Below are 17,147 nucleotides of genomic sequence, written 5' to 3' on the forward strand. Positions count from 1 at the left end.
TTGCAATTTCAATCGGTTGCTATAGCGCCCCCCTTTGGCCAACTGATGTAATATTGCTTCATTCGCATCCTCCCATGACCCTCTACCACTGTGCCAAATTTCACATGGATTGACCAAGTCAGTGAGGAGAAAAACGTGGAACAGACACACACACAGACAGAGTTTTCGTCATTATATAGTAAGATTAACAGTCTCATTCTGCATTTTGCTGTCCTTTATAGCATGTAGTGTTTTGCCATGGGAGTCGATGACAGCTGTAGTCATTGCATTGCTGTGCATGAAAGCTTCACAGGTTAAAAAAAGCACCAGTTGATGTAAAATAAAGGATCGGATCAGGCTCTACATAGCTCAATATAGCTGATGCTGATCAGTTAAAAGATGCCTTGATTGACCAGATACCAATCTTTGTGAAGGGATCGGGCCATCCCTAATGAGGATATTAACAAATATCGTCTCATATCAATTGCAGGCCTTTAAATTGAATCAAATTGAAATGTGACAGACTGTAATATCAGCAAATATCTTATGGTTATCCAAAGAATCGATCTAATATCGAGTCATGATGAAACTTAACCCAAAGGTTAGCGGTTCGAGCCTAATCAGGGATGATTTGTAGTTAAATAACCAGGTAACTTTATGTAAATGACAAGCCAGTTTCCGAGGTCAGCGGAAAAGCTTCAAAAATAACAGTGGCAAAAAAAGTAAGCCATGTGACCTTGTATCCAAAATAATACAATTCAAAGTCAGTAAAAATGCCACAAAACCCAAACCATCTGCATGACTAAACACCACCAGGGCCAACAGCAGTGGTTTGTGTGAACTGACCCTTTAACCCATGTTCGTCACTCACACAGCAGCTTTCATTAATATCCCAAATGAAGCTTCAAAATGCCGTCGGGCCATGTTTTTCTTACGGTATCTTACATAGCCTGTTAGCCCAAAATCACCGGCTTAACACAATCTAGCATCTCCCACATTGCTGTTGAAGGGCAGCACTAATGCTAATGTACCCCTCAGGTCTGAGAGTGTGCATCTATTCACAGCGTTTGATGGTACATCAGGCTTTGCCCTTGGTTTCCTGGAGCAACAGTCATCCTGTTTCTGATGGCCGCACTGTGGGTCATCTCCCTGGTGGCTGGGCTCCGAACAGCTGTGCATGTGTGTGTGTTTAAGGAGGGAAAGGGAGGGGTGACAAGCTGACATATGTGCATGAGCTATCATTTGTCATGGCTTGGTATATCGGCTGGTTTGGACGCACAGAGAGTTATAGTCTCGTAAATTTGATGAAAACATGCAGGCTCAGAGTCTAAAATGTGTGTGTGTGTGTGTTATTTTTGTAAAAGCTTACAGATCATTTGAGGTATAAAAGTCCCTTAGGAGAGTTCAGAGGTTATCATATGAGATCAGTGCAGATGACAAGATCATAGAGTGAAGCAGCTGCTGTTTCCCCGCAGGACGGAGCATGAAGCTACCTTCATACGCTCATTAGGTTCAGCTCTGTGTGTCTGGGGGGGAAGTATGTGTGTGGTGAACATCTGTGTATGTGTGTGGGGAATACAGTTGTTATTTTTGTTCCTGTATCATGTCGTGCATGGCAGCTTGTCTCCATTGCCTGTCCGTTTGTGTGTGTGTGCGTGTGTATTACATGTCTTTGAATTGTAATCCTCTATTTGTTTGTGTCACCGCTTTATTTCTGCCGAGCCAGAGACTGTGACATTCACCCTGCGTTCAAACTTAACACAAGTCTAAACTCTTTCAAAACTTCTTCCATTCTTTTTCATTGATTTATAACAGCTGACATTTTGGAGATAGCACATTTTCACACTGCAGCAGCAGCAGCAGCAGCAGCGACATAAAAAAAAGACCTCTGGGAGAGGAGGAGGCAAACTGACAGAAAGATAGAAGAGACAGAAAGAAAATAAGTAAAGGGGGGAAAGAGAGGAAATAAAGTTTGAATCACCTGCGGGAAGAATTTAAGGGAGATGTGAGAATAATTCCTTCACACCTCCTCCATCTGAAGTCACATTGTGTTAGTAAGCAGGCGAAGCCACACACACACACACTAGGAGAAGAAAAAACTACCACACTGTCACAAAAAAATAGATCCAGTGCTCTGAAATGAGCTCAAATCCAGAATGTCACACAAGCAAAAAGCAGAAGCTGAAATAATCTGTCAGATACTATCAAAAGTTATGTGACGTTTACAACTGTCTGCTCATAGTTATTATATTTATTATACCACCATGAAAATAAGTGTGTAATTAGCTCAGAGTCTATTTTAAAAATAGAGCATGACTGATATATTGGCGGGCCAATATTATATGTAATACAAATAAATACATTTCTTGGTTCATCATTGCTAAGCTAAAGTATACAATGTAAAATGCCATAGGCTTGTGCTAATAACGTTAGCATGTTGTATTTGTTTGGAAAACATGTTTAGTATAAGACAGTTGTTTCGTCAGTGAACCTTGTGAGTTGTAATGAAGACGAATTTTGTACCGTTACCTTTGTTAAATGTTGCTGTTGTCTCTGGCTTCATATGAGTAGAGGAAAATTGCGCTAGCCACTAGGTTGATTTATCCAATGTAAAATGCCATAGGCTTGTGCTAATAACGTTAGCATGTTGTATTTGTTTGGAAAACATGTTTAGAATAAGACAGTTTGTTTTGTTGGTGAACCTTGTGAGTTGTAATGGAGCTGAATTTTGTAACGTTAGCGTTGTTAAATGCTGCTGTTGTCTCTGGCTTCATATGAGTAGAGGAAAAGTGCGCTAGCCGCTTGGTTAATTTATCCAATGTAAAATGCCATAGGCTTGTGCTAATAACGTTAGCATGTTGTATTTGTGGGGAAAATGTGTCCAGATAAAGACAAGTGTTTGTCTGTGAATGCTGCGAGTTATAGTGAAGCTGATTTGTGTACTTGTGTTTGAAATTGACGCTATTAAGACACATTTTATGTGTGTTTAATGTGTGTTTTGAATCAACTAAACTTAACAGCACTTCACAGAAACCCCACCGTCAATAGTGTTTTGGAGGTGTAACTGCAGAGTGACGCAGACACACCACTGCACATGTATAAATGCTCACAATGGTGTAGGCGACTTGCGTAATGTTTGCCGCACAACTTTAAATCCCACTTTAGTCTTAAGATGAAAATGCTTATTAGTTTTAGCCACATTTTTGTCATTTTTATCCTTTATAGCTTTAGTCTAGTTTCAGTCAATGAAAACTCATGACATTTTAGTCGACTTTTGGTCATTACTCTTTAAACTAATCCAGTTATGCAAATGCAGGTATCAGAGATGAAAATGAGGGTGTCAGGTTGTGTTAAAGTTCAATTTAGACAGTTTTTGACAAGTTTAAGGGACGAGTTACGAGCACATGGTTACTGATCATCATTTGAAAAGCTCAACATCTCTGTGTTTTAAACAATTGTGTTAATTGGCTTTTTAATACACTACATTAGGTAAGGTATAAGGTCCAAAAAAACAGTAAGGCATCATCTTATTAACAACTGCTACGACAGGGCAATACAATGAGTATTTTTCCAAGGTTCAAAATAAATATTCAGAAATGCTACCTGTACAAATACTGAAAGACTAAAAGAGAGGAAGGGGAGAAGAAAAAAGCACATAACAATTTTGCATTCAAGAGATAGAAACAGCCAGACACATGTAGCCTTCTATCCCTCCACAAATGGCATAAAACCACGGCCCCATATCTTATTAAAGGTAGAATATTTACCCTTAATTGTATAGTCCAGTAAGCCAGGTTTGTAAAGTTGGTCTCAGAGTGGATTTCCAGGATCTGGCTTTAGTGTGTTTTGCTGATTTTCTTATCTGCCTTGCTTAGTTTACAATTTACAGTAAAAAAAATCCAAGGATACACAGTTTGGGGCATACGGACAACCTGACACCTGTGACGTGAAAGAACTCTTTTTATAGTCTTAAAAACTTAAAAACGCTGTATATAACTGATACGAGACGACCAAGATTTGTACCCAGGTTCTTCTTAAATTCTGACTTATCGATCTCACTGTTAAGAAGCAGAAAAATATCTTTATTTCAGCCTGAATTGTTTTTCAATCTGCAACATGTTAGTGTGGAGATTTAAACTCGTGTTCTCTCACAGAGACGAAACGAAACTTGCAGCTCATACAGAGAAAACACAGCACAGCTACAGTCACAGATAGCCGAGCCTCCGACCTGCCTGTCAAACAGCATCAAACCATAAATATTCTCGGGACAGTTCGTATCAGAGTGGTGGAGTCCTGCAGGGAACAGATGTGAAGACCGCGGCCGGCTGCTGCTCGCTCTGCTGCCGTTCACCAGCTAACAAGCAGAACTAGCGGCTCAAAGCCATTGCTGCAACTAACAAAAGCAACATTGACATTGATACTTCATTATCTGTTATATGTAAATATTGATATCAGCCTCAAAAATCCAGTGTTTGTTGGTGTTAAAACTCTTAAAAGCACATGTGCTCTGGCTCAGTTTTAATGACCGTCCTAAACAACATTGCTAGCCATATGGGAGTGACATACTTTTCCCTCCTGACCTTTCACCCCTGAGTCCAAAACAATCAATAATAAACCAGTGAATTATTTTAAATCTTTGGCGAGTGCAGGGGGGATAATCCACTCTGAGATCCAAGCTAAAGGATTAGTTCTCTGTTTCTTTACCTTCACGTCATGTGTTGAAATCCTTTACAACACACACCTCCTGGAGGATTATCCCTCATTTAATCATTAAATCAATACACAAATGAGATAAGGTATCTCCTCTCCTGTCTGTCTCCTTTGTTGAAATCATTGTCCGCCAACAGGGGGATCAGGTGTCCCCTTCGCTGCGCTTTCATATCTGCAGCGATCGTAAGAGAAACCTAATCAGACCTTTTTAATTAAAGAGGCTAGAGTGTTGGTGGCGAAGGAGGAGATGAGGAGGAAGAGGTGAAGGGAGGAGAAGATGGCAGCAGATGAGGGTGGATGAAGGGGAGAGGTCGAGTCTGTCTGCTGAAAGCCACTTAAATCCCTTTCTTATTAACTCTCTGTGACACTTGATCTACCTCCATCCCCTTGCACACACACACACACACACACACACACACACACACACACACACATGCTCAGAGCTACGAACCAGCTCCTCTTACCACAAAGAAACAGCCCCCTGCATCTCTGCTGCGTGGCGTCATTTCACTGCATCCCACTACTCTCTGACTGAAGGCGGATCAGCTTGTGCTTCGTTTCATTAATGCTTCATTCACAACAGGTATTACAGTGACATTTTCCTATGCAAATGGGACCTAACCTCGAGCGGAAGAGGCCGGTGTAACTAAATGTAATTGACCGACCTGGAAAAGGCGACATTTCTAAGGATAGCAATGAAAAGTTCATCCTGTTCCCCTTCATCCAAGTGTTTTTTACAAAAATACAGATGTTAAACAGAAACTTTTTATTACAGTTTAGGTGTTTTTCCAAAGTTTTAGCCATCATAACTATAGGTTACAACACTATGCCAAGAATAGTAATAAGTTGGAGGACTTGTCAGCTTATCTAAACACTTATTTGGAGGTAAATCAAAAGCAAGAACCTCAAAAATGTCTGTAATGTTCCTCCATTTTACAGGAAAATTACAGTAATGTTTTAAACATGTGGTTAATGTTGTGAAACGGCTGCAGTTAGATGTAAAAAATATGCCTGGGTCAAAGTAAGTATGTTTGTGACATAATTTTAGAGATATATGTGTATTACATATGCAGTCAGTTTAAAATAAGACATCCTTTGATGGCTTATAAACATTATCAGTAGTATTATTAATGGCTTTTAATACCCGCGGGCCATCAGGCTGATACATCAAAACATATGAGGTAATCTTGCCCACTTTAATACAGCCGGCAAAAAACATCCAGATACAGCAAGCAACCAAAACTCCAAATTAAAGCTGAACAAAAACCAAACCGACCGGGAATAACAAAATGAAGTCAGGCAAAAAATCCAAACACAAGATATCAGGCAGGATACAGAGCATGGACCACATCAAGAACACAGATGAATTGACAAAGAACAAAGGGAAACACACGGGTATATATACACAAAAAACTAATCACAAGAACGAGACACAGCTGGAGTGGGAAGACACGGGCAAAAGGAGGGAAATGGGGATTGGCTGACAAAAAGGGTGTGGAGGGGAACACTAGGGTGGAGCAATCAAGACTAATTCAGAACAGGTGTGAAGGGAAGACTCTGGGAACAGGGAAGGACTAACGAGACAGGTGTGACAGAAAACAGGCGGGAAAACACACAGAGACAGGAAGTAAAACCAGACACGACGCATGAGGAGAGAACCTACAAAATGAAACAGGAAGCAGATTAAACATGAACCCTGACCTCATCCTTTGCTCCCGTCATAATTACGATGGCCACTAGAGGTTGTGGCCAAATAAATGTAGTAGTTTATGGTGGCAACAGGTAGCTAATGTTACCAAATGTTAGATATGTATTGGTGTATGATATTAGCAATACTGAATCAGTTTGCCAACTTGCTGACTATAGCGATTTTTTTTCCACTTATCTTGTGAAATATCTCAACATCCACTTGACAGACTGGCACAAAACTTTTATCCATTATCAGACAAATGAAAAATAAGTTAGACTGAAACTTCAAGCTCTCCTGAATGAATCCACTTTTACATCTGGAGCCTCCCGTGTACAACGGGCTTGAGACGTGTCCTCCTTGAGGACTTGGTTCAGATTCTGGAGTTACTGTCTTATCCCGAAGCCTCCTTAAGATCTGATCCCGTTTGGTTCGGCATTGGGAACCTCTTGCGACCGCATGCCTTTGCTGACGTCGACCCCGGCAGGATTCGAACCCAGGACCTTCCGCCTAGAAGATGAGTGCTCTAACCACGACACTAGCGAAGCTGTCCTGAAAAACACGATGTGCCGCACTTGATGCTGACTGCTTAAATATCCTAGAAAATCAAATACAGGACAGGCAACCCCAACATTGTTCAAGGTCTTTAAGGGTTAAAAAAGAGTTGGACACATATTTACAGACTTCTTCATTAACCTCTCTTCGATTTTGGTCCATGTTTACGGAAAAGGAGGAGCAGCTGGAAATGCACAGGAGTAGATTTGATGCTACCAAGCCGACCATCACAGCTGATGCGGTCGGCGTCGCAGCAATGCGTAGTTACATCCATACAGTCTATGGATTCAGCGTCATTTGTCGTGTTTTTCGCCTTTGCTTAGTGACAATTTAGCCCTATTCTCATAAGGACTGTATAACCAGGGACCTTATGTGATTTAGAAATGACCTCCCACGCCTGTATTTCATGCGGCGCTTTCACACGGGATGAGAAAAGTCTGTAGTTGACTCAAATTAAGTCAAATTATCTCCCAGACATGATGTCAAGACACTAGACATAATAACTGTCGAGCCTGCTGAAAGAGAGACAATGTTCCTTACCCCATGGTGTCGTGCATTCAGCCATTTCATTATCTTTTGAAATTTTGCTCTTCTGATGATTTGAGGTTGCTCTTTCTGCGAATGGGTCTCCATGTTGTGTAGGCAGACAAGCCTCCTGCGCCCCAAAAAGCTGTCAGAACTTTCATCTATAATTGCCAAGACAGCATCCATTATTCTCGTCCAGGAAAGAGACGCAGAAAATACACATAAAAGCAGATATGCATGGGACTTATATTATCTAATAACCTCTATATTTGTCTAAATATGTTAGGTAATTTGCGCTGAAATTTGTGCTTGAAAAACTATAGATATTGCAGATTTGTATGGGATTAAGATCACAGATGATCTTATTACAAATTACTAGACGTTCAAGTCCTGTGCAAATAGGGCTTTTTACTGGATTGTTTTGGCAGTGTTTGCTTGCTTCTAACAGATCCCTTCCTGTAATTCTCTTGTCTCTGAACATTCCTCAATTAGAGTCTTGCATCTTCCCAATGAGCCCAATTTTCACACAGATTTTGGCCTCTGAGGGTGAATTTCCCTTTTGTTTGTACACAATTATGTCACCTCTAATATTCACTTCAGTCTGCACACACCTTCAGGGTTTTTCTTCGCTGTTTATAGAATCCAAACTGCTGTTCTTCCCCTTGCTAAACACAAAGAGATCTGACAATAAAGCTGCTGTGGTGAAATATTTTTCAGAGAGTATGTCCTGGCAGAGACTTTTAATCTCCTCCTGTCTGTGTTAGGTGATTAACAATAAGGAGAGGACGATGTGACGAGGGCACAGATATGAAAACACTCGACTCGGGCACGGTGAAAAAGAAATAAAGCAGAAACTGTGGCAGGACCACATTAAAATGTCGTGTTTAATGCGATGGATTATCCAGCTCTGGCAATTTTCAAGTCACTGGAGGTTGTTTTTCATGCTGTACAAGATATAATGGCTTCGTCTGAAGGGGAGGAAAACACGAATATCTCCAACTACTCAGGCTGGGTTCACACAAAACCGGAACAATGTAAAGGGGAGAGGAAACATGTTTTTAAAAAAGAACATTTTATTTATTAAAGAGTACGAAGGAACCTTTCTCCAACCTTAAAAGTGCTGTGAGTTGTTTTGGTTTTTTTAGCTGAATCTTGCCAGAACCTTCTCTAAAAGCCGATGTGATGTGAAACATTAGTGGAAGAACTAAGCCTTGCACTTAGAGCCAAACTGTGCCTTTCAAGGGCTCGCTGGGTGAGCTCTGAAATCAGTTTGAAATGTGATAGACAATTGGTTGTATTGCCTGCTGGAGCCGTATAAATGTCCTGTTTCTTGTGCTGATGTTTTGTCACTGGTGTTCCTAGTTTTTCTTAAACGATTTAGGACGCAAAAATACTAAAAATGTGTTTTCAGCTTTTCAAATGTGAAAATTGACTCAAGTGCTTTGCTTTTTTTGGTCATTGCCAATTAAATATCTTTTGGTTTTTGGTGCCATGCCTTTGTTCTAACGGCCCATAATTCTGAAGCCCCATTAGTCCAAAAACTGTCCCACTCGACTGAAAGTCCTTTTCTCCGACAGCCCATTATCCCAAAATACATGTCCACTGCTCCAAAGTCCTCTTTCTCTGAAAATACACACTCCCTGCATTTAGTTCCAGTTTCCCAGTGGCATTTGAGCCACCGATCCCAGGGGTTTCTACCAAGCCTTTAGGATGCTTCTCAGTGGTGTTAAAGCCATTGATCTTGGGTGTTTTAACCAACCCTTCAGAGTGCTTCTCAGCGGCGTTTAAGCCACTGATAGCAGGTGTTTTTACTGACCCTTCATGGCCCTTCACAGCGGCATTTGAGCCGCTGATCCCGGGTGTTTTTACCGAACCTTTGCAGCATTTCCCACCAGTGCTTGGGTCACTTAAAATAGGTGTTTTTTTACCACCCCATCCCTGCTTTTCCAGCAACTTTGTGCCAACCCAGACTCATTCCAAAGTCATCCAGTGACTTCTGCATCAGGTACTGATGAAAAAAGCGGTCCTTTTATGTCAGCATTATACGCAGCCAGGCACTATTGGTGTGTAAAGGAGTCTGAAGGTATAACAAGGAAGCACGACTGGACAACGTAAGTTAAGGGAGCAAAAAGTCCAACTGGGGTGGTTGGGAGAGGTGGTGGATAAATCCAACAATCACGGACTTTCACCCAGGAGGCCGATGTTCACCTCCCATCTTACTATATAATGATGAATGTCTGTGTAGGAGGCCGATGTTCACCTCCCATCTTACTATATAATGATGAATGTCTGTGTGTAGGTGTGTCTGTGTGTCTGTTCCACGTTTTTCTCCTCACTGACTTGGTCAATCCATGTGAAATTTGGCACAGTGGTAGAGGGTCATGGGAGGATGCAAATGAAGCAATATTACATCAATTGGCCAAAGGGGGGCGCTATAGCAACCAATTGAAATTGCAATCATTGAATGGGCATATCTCATGCCCCGTATGTCGTAGAGACATGAAACTTTGCACAGAGATGCCTCTCCTCATGAGGAACACATTTGCCTCAAGAACCCATAACTTCCGCTTATATAGATTTTCCGCCATTTTGAATTTTTTGAAAAACACTTCAAATGGATCTCTTCCTAGGAAGTTTGAGCGATCTGCATGAAACTGGGTGAACATAATCTAGGGACCAATATCTAAAGTTCCCTCTTGGCAAAAGTTGGAAAACTTACTAAAACTGAGCTTCTATAAGGCAATGAATATTGCGGAGGGCGTGGCTCATCACATAAAGGTGTATAACATCTCAAGGGTTTCACCCATCACCACGCAACTTTGTAGGCATATGACCACACATAATCTGAGGGGACCCCTCCATTATTGACCCCATCAAACAAAATGGGGGCGCTAGAGAGCTAATTTCTTATCTAGGCCTAACCGCCATATGGATTTTTACTAAACTTGGTAGATATGTAGAACAGGACGCCTCAAGGTGACTGGAGAAATTCAACTCTAATTGGCAACTGGGTGGCGCTATAACAACAGAAAATGCTTAAAAATGGCTAAAATGTGACCGATCGCTGTGGCTCCCCCTGTGGACCAATGTTTTGTTTTTTCTCATTTTTGGTATGACTAAGTCATGGTATGGTATGCTGTACATAATGACAGAAACTGTCAGTATCCCAAACACACACCATGTGAAACTGTACGTGGGCAACTGCGCACTCAATGGGTATGGACTAGTATGAATGTAAAGCCAAACCCTTTTTTTTATTTCTAAACCTAACCACATGCTCACGTTGCCAAAACCTAACCACGTGTTTGTGTCACCAAATGCGGGTGTATTAAGCCAAAACATATTTCCCCAACCATAACAGGTGATTTTTGTACCTTGAACCTAATCACATGTGAATCACTGTGTTGTTGACAAACCTATGTAGCCTTGATTTACAGAAATGAACAAAGCAAACATTTTTTCTGGTGAAGGTTGTGTGTTTTTAGGATAACAGGCTGTTAGAGAAATGGGCTTTTGGTCCAATGGGACATTTTCGGACTAACAGGGCTTTATAATTTTGTGCTGCTGGCACAATGGGCAGTCCCCTGGGTTTTGAAATGCTAGTTGAATAATTTAGATATAATAAAAATAGGATTCTATTTGGCTTAATTCTGCCTCATTCTTTGTATTTGCAGAGTCTTTGCATCCCTCAGTGTCTCAATATCAACTCAACTGACTGAACTCGAAAAACAGAATAAAAGAGGAAAAATATAAGCTGCAGCTGTGGTCCGATTATTGGGCCATCAGTGGGGCAGAGGACACGCTGTATTGACATCGACAAAAGATTAACAAGCCAAAAAACAACCAAACTGTGTCTACAGCAATCTGTGCATCAATTAGAGTGAGAGCATTAGTGGCTGTTTAGTAGAGTAGGCTTAGTGTGTTTGTGCATTTGTGTGTGTGCCTGCATATGTGTGTGTTTACGCTCGTTCCTGCTGAGCCAAACTACCGAAGCAGCACAAACCCAGCTGTTTTGGGACTGAGAGAAAAAAAAGAATGTCAGTTTCCGCGATTCTCTCTTAATCTTCTACATCTCGACATGAGGTCAGCTGTCAGTTCTTCGCTGAATGCTTAATTACTATTTGGGAAACATATCTTGATTGTACTTAGAAGCCGGGGCTCACTTTTCTCCCCCACAGTTGTTTAATTTGCACATGAAATGATGTCCCGTCTCATGCCTATTTATGAGCTTTGTGTTTGTGCACAGAGGGGTGACTCTTTGTTGTGTGTTGTTTTTTGACAGTAAGTTTAGAATTAAAATATTTTTTTAAAGTGCCGAAATGAGGTTTTGGCCAACTATTTAAATCATTGATAAATAATTCAAGTCATTATGAGGCAGAAAAAGTAAAGTATTTGCTGGTTCAAGCTTCTAAAGTGTGAGGATTGCTGTTTTTCCTCTGTTTTGTATCACAGTGAAGAGATTTTGGGGGTTTTGGGCTCTTGGTCAAAGAAAACAAGCACTTTGAGGATGTCATCTTGGGCTCTGGAAACTATTTTTAGACACTATATCAACTAGCGCTATGCCCCAAAAATGACTGACTCTACATGAATCTCCCCAGTTTCCAGAACCAGAACCACAGGAACAGTTTTGAGCCCAAACTTACACTTATCTCGTCTTATCTCAGACTTTTTATTCAGTCTGGTCTCGGTCTTAGAGACTCTGGTTTTTATTTCAAGACCAGTCAAGACCACAATTGTAGGAGTATCACTAAATCACCTGTGCAAAAAAGATGGTTAAGTTGATTTCAGCGCCTTAGTGAATGTTTATTGGTTGTGCATGGAAAGCAAAGGAAAATTTCCACATATAAATTCCCTTCTGCAATGCCATGATGGCGCGGTGGTGCAGTGGTTAGCATTGTCACCTCACAGCAAGAGGGTTCCTGGTTCGAACTCCTTCATGGGTTTTCTCCAGGTACTCCAGCTTCCTCCCACAGTCCAAAGACATGCAGGTTAACTGGTGACTCTAAATTGTCCGTAGGTGTGAATGTGAGTGTGAATGGTTGTCTGTCTCTATGTGTCAGCCCTGTGATAGTCTGGTGACCTGTCCAGGGTGTACCCTGCCTCTCGCCCAATGTCAGCTGGGATAGGCTCCAGCACCCCCGCAACCTCTCACAGGATACGCAGTTATGGAAAATGAATGCATTTCTCATGGTACACATATACATACATTCATATGGCAATAAAAGAGGTTAATGAGGCGAATTTGTTTTCTGTGGGAGTTTTTATGGGATTGCAGTTCTTTCGAAGATCAATTTGAGGAGCGCCTATTGTTTGCATGTTCCACATTTTATTATCTTGCATTGTGGGACTTGCACTGGTCTGGTTTTGGTCACGACTTGGTCTCGGTTTGGGTGGTCTTGACTACAACACTGCAATGCGGTATGATACTACCTCTGACATGTGTCTTCTCCTGCAGAATTTTCAGCACAGCCCCAAAAACTGTCATATGCCACATATATTAAATCGAGATTGTACAACATTTCTCCTCATTAATGAGAGGCGAGAGACAGGATGGGTTGACGGCAACACAGCCCATACATTATTCATGGCGTTACGCTGACTATAAGGTCTGCATTTAGAGGGAAAAACACTGGAAAATTGAAGTGAACCCGACCTGATTCAAGCGCAGGGCCTGACCCGCTCAAACGGGTTCAGGCAGGGAATCAAAGCTCCGTTATAGACTAAATGAGAAGTCGATTAATCAAAAATTAATACTCAGTTGCTGCCTTTAAAAACAAATGAAAAACAGGCTGCATGAATCTAAATCAAAGCACCAGTATGTTGAGCCAGATTTAACACATTTTACTCTCACACCAAAATCCTTGTCTGTGCAGCAAACCCTTAATGATCCAATTTACTTAAGTGGGTGGCAGTAACACTGCCATGGTCAGTAGTTTCCCCCCTTGGGACCAGCCATGCCTAAAATTGATGCACACATGCTCCACCGCCATGATTCGGATGAAACCATCCTCCAAATGGTTTACGCGATGTGAAAAGCCGCCGCTTTGAGTAACGCGAGCTGGCTTTGGTGACTGTTGGCATGTGCGCGGACGCTAACAGGACAGTGTAATCAAGGAGAGAGACGTCGGCCATTGTTATGCAAGTGAGATGCCGCCGAGAGAGGCTTGGACTCCTTCCCAGGTTCCATTGCTGTCGTGGCGTTTTGGCGGGTCAAGTGACACGGGGAGTTTCTGCCACAGAGCACTCTCACTGTGAAGTGCAGTTGGTTTTTCACATATGCACGTCCCTTATTACTGACAGGACCTAATGCACGGGGCCATCTGTCCATGGCTTGAGCCAAGAGAATATAAAAGGGTGTAGCAGTGAGTGTGACTATTACAGCTGTGCAAGGTAATGAAGGTGTCATTCACTGTATTATTACGGAGTGACAAAAGCCAAGCCTCACTACCCTCCCTCGTTAATGGATACCGGCCATTATTTGCAGAGTGAATCCTCCTCACCGTGATTGTCTCTTCCTCTTGTTCACTCTCTCCTCTTTTCTTCCTGTCCTTTCACTCCTCATTTCTGCTTCCTTTCATCTTTTCTCCCCCCTGAACCTCCCTCCGTCTCGTTTTCCCCTAATTCCCTGTCTCCCATTTTCACCATGCTTCCACCTCATCTTCATTTTCGCGTTCCCATTACACCTCTACCTGCCCTCGTTCTCCTGCTCTACCTTTACTCATGTTCTCTGCTCACTCTCGCTCTTCTTCTCCACTTCCCGCAGGCCCAGTGAAGCAGAGAGAGATGTCGCAGAAGAAGATATTCCTCGTCTTCGTCGCCATCAGTACTGTCAGTCTACTGCTGCACCATGGGGGCCACTTGAGCTGGTAAGTGATTGAAACATGCCCATATGGAAACACTTACATTATATATCCTCTGTCTCTCTATAGGTTCATATGGCGCTAATTACGATGAAGATGTCTGTCTTCTTCTTTCTCACGTCAAATTAATAGCAGGACTGGCTTATTATAATACTCATATGGAGACACTGAATGGTCGAGGGACCAATTATAAAAGCAGAGCGATGGTAGATCTTTGACAGCCCTGTGTTCTGTTCTCGCAGCCTTTTCAACTTAACGTTTTGCTCATAAAACCTTTTTCACATTCCTGTCTTTACTGTCTCCGTTATTGCTCTGCCCTTCGTCTCTTTACTTTCCGCACATTGTTTCCACACCTTTTAAATATCTGACCCTCTGGTTCAGTCTGCAGTGAAAGGACAAGCTGTAATACTGCAGAGTATTCAGTGTGTATGCTCCCAATACAAAAGTGTGATTGGATCTCTCTGTAATTTATATTTAGCTGTGTGGCTGTGGTAAAATTGTATCATGAATATTCATCTTAATTAGAATTTGGCCACAGTGATACTCTGGATGCATCCTGTGTCATTATTTACCATCTTTTTTGGGAATAAGGAAAGGCAAAGACTTAAGTTTTGTATTAAGTCCTATAGTGACTTTTTACACATTGCACATGCAAAAATTGCCCAGTATTAGCATCTAACAGAGCTGAAATCAATGTCATTATGATACAGATAGTTCTCCCAATAACATGTCATACACATTTACAACAAGGAGAGGAGAGAAATGTAAATCCCAGTTCATAATTCGTTCATGAACTACCAAGTTTCTTGCTGTTTATTGAATTTGTCTGACGATTTCAGTGTCCAACCTCCACGACAGAAGTTCCCACAAACTCTACAGTTAGACGTTTTAATTGCCGTATTTGTGTAAATGACCCGCATGGACATTTGTGTTCTTTCAGTTTTGCGCAAGCCTAGTGATCGCACCATCATATACTAGGTCGTTGTGACAGTAACCTGCTCTATTCATGTATGGGTTCAATTGGACATCACACAGATATTGTGCTAGGGAGCTGGCAGGGTAAACTGGTTTAATGTCCATCTGACTCAGACATTTGCGTTCTCACATACAGCTTCTCCAGGTAGTGCATAGATAATTTCAGATTTGTAGTGCATGTGTGAAGGTGGCTTCAGATTCCCCTGAAAGTCAATCAATGATAATATTGACCTGATTAATCACCCAGTTATAGTATGCAGTACAAACAGTTCAGACATACCTCATATTCTCTTGCACTTTCAAGGGCAATTTCACAAAAGCCCTGTTTCCACCAAGCAGTACGGTACAGTTAGTTCAGTATGCTTTTTTTTCAGTTTCCACTGTGAAAAGTTGTGGATGGTACCAATAGAATCGTTCTGTACCGTCCCCATTTTTGGTCCCCCGTCTGTTGGGGTACCTAGCACACAGATCTGGTACTAAAAGGTGGAGCTGTGAACACTGCAGTCTGATTGGTCAGTAGAGGGAGGTCATTCTGCTCAGGACTGAGTTGTGGCTGGTTTTGAGGCTCATGTAACCACTGTTCATACTGTGGAGAGATTTATTAGTAAACTGTAACTATAAAATGAAAGGATGTTTTGCATCGGAGAGAAAATAACTTAATTCACTGGGCTGACTGCCGGCAACTTTTAAGGTAGAACGTTTACTCAAATGTTACTAGTGTATGAGTTGAGGACATGAATCCATCAGCATACTAATTTCGGCTGAGTTATGTGAATGGAAGATATTCTAATCCTCACTCGGAGAAGGGCTACGGCAACACTAAAACCCTGAGCTTGCCTTAGAAGGACTAAACGCACAAACCTGCTATTTTTAAATATCCCATTGAGAGAGACTCTCACTGCAACCTATTTTATTTTGTTCTCAATGTTCGTTCTGTGGACGATTAATGAGGTGCAGACTTCCATCTGTGTCACTGGTAATGAGGAAATACAGTGAGTGCTGGACGGAGCAGTGAGTGACGACAGCCTGCCCATATTTAAGAGAACTGTTTGCGGTGGAAACACTAGGGTCTAGGTACCATGTCTGAAGGGTTACTTTTGGTTCCAAAGGTACCATACCGAAAGTGTTTGGTGGAAACGGGGCTAAAGAATTGATTGAGGCTGCTGTAGCACCATGAATTTCGCACCATATTACAGCATAAACAAGCCTTTAAAGTTTTGCAGCTGAGTGCAATTTTCCCCTTTTTTTGCATTTGATTGCAATTATCCATGTGGCAAAGTGTCAACGTTGTCTTTATAGCAAAAACACAGTAGGCAGAATAATGGCAGCGAGAAAAAACAAACAAATTTTCAGACTGCGAGCTACAGGTCCTGAGCGATGAGGTGCAGAGGCATTCCTCAAAACTTCAGGCAAGGAATTTAAACATGACAGAGAGAAGCCATATTTGCAATTCAATATCCCGGCCTGTCACTGTACTTGAGTTAACATCAACCATAGACCGCGGAACCGGGGGGGCCAGGGGGGCCATGGCCCGGGTAACTTTTGTACTCTGACATAGAGGGCTGCATTGGGACCTGGCGGGACCCAACGCAAATAGTAATAGTCATTTTGATCCACACTCCACCAGTTGGTGGCGATAATGGGCCAATTCGCTGTTTGCCAACCGCCATTACACAGTAGAAGAAGAAGAAAAAGAAGAAGAAGATGTAGCCTAGCGACAGGATGTCAACACAGGAACTTGGTGCACATGCATGAGCGTTTCCACTCCATATTTATTCATAAATGGACGAATATGCCCTGAACCAGCTTTCATACCAATTTGCCGCTTGTTCCACCTGTCTGTCTGTCTGTCTGTC

At 41.9% G+C, this 17,147-nt stretch overlaps 1 protein-coding gene across 1 annotated transcript in view; it reads left to right on the top strand.

Annotated features, from left to right (window-relative positions):
* The window catches only part of gal3st3 (galactose-3-O-sulfotransferase 3), a 54,333-nt gene that overhangs the window by 29,786 nt on the left and 7,400 nt on the right, over positions 1-17,147 (top strand). Inside the window, exon 2 of the mRNA XM_050066845.1 lies at positions 14,220-14,322. Coding sequence (XP_049922802.1) covers positions 14,240-14,322 — 83 coding nt within the window. The 5' untranslated portion in view covers positions 14,220-14,239. The remainder of the gene's footprint in view (positions 1-14,219; positions 14,323-17,147) is intronic.

This window comes from Epinephelus moara, chromosome 17 (genome assembly GCF_006386435.1).
Source record: "Epinephelus moara isolate mb chromosome 17, YSFRI_EMoa_1.0, whole genome shotgun sequence".
In the NCBI taxonomy this organism is placed as follows: domain Eukaryota; kingdom Metazoa; phylum Chordata; class Actinopteri; order Perciformes; family Serranidae; genus Epinephelus; species Epinephelus moara.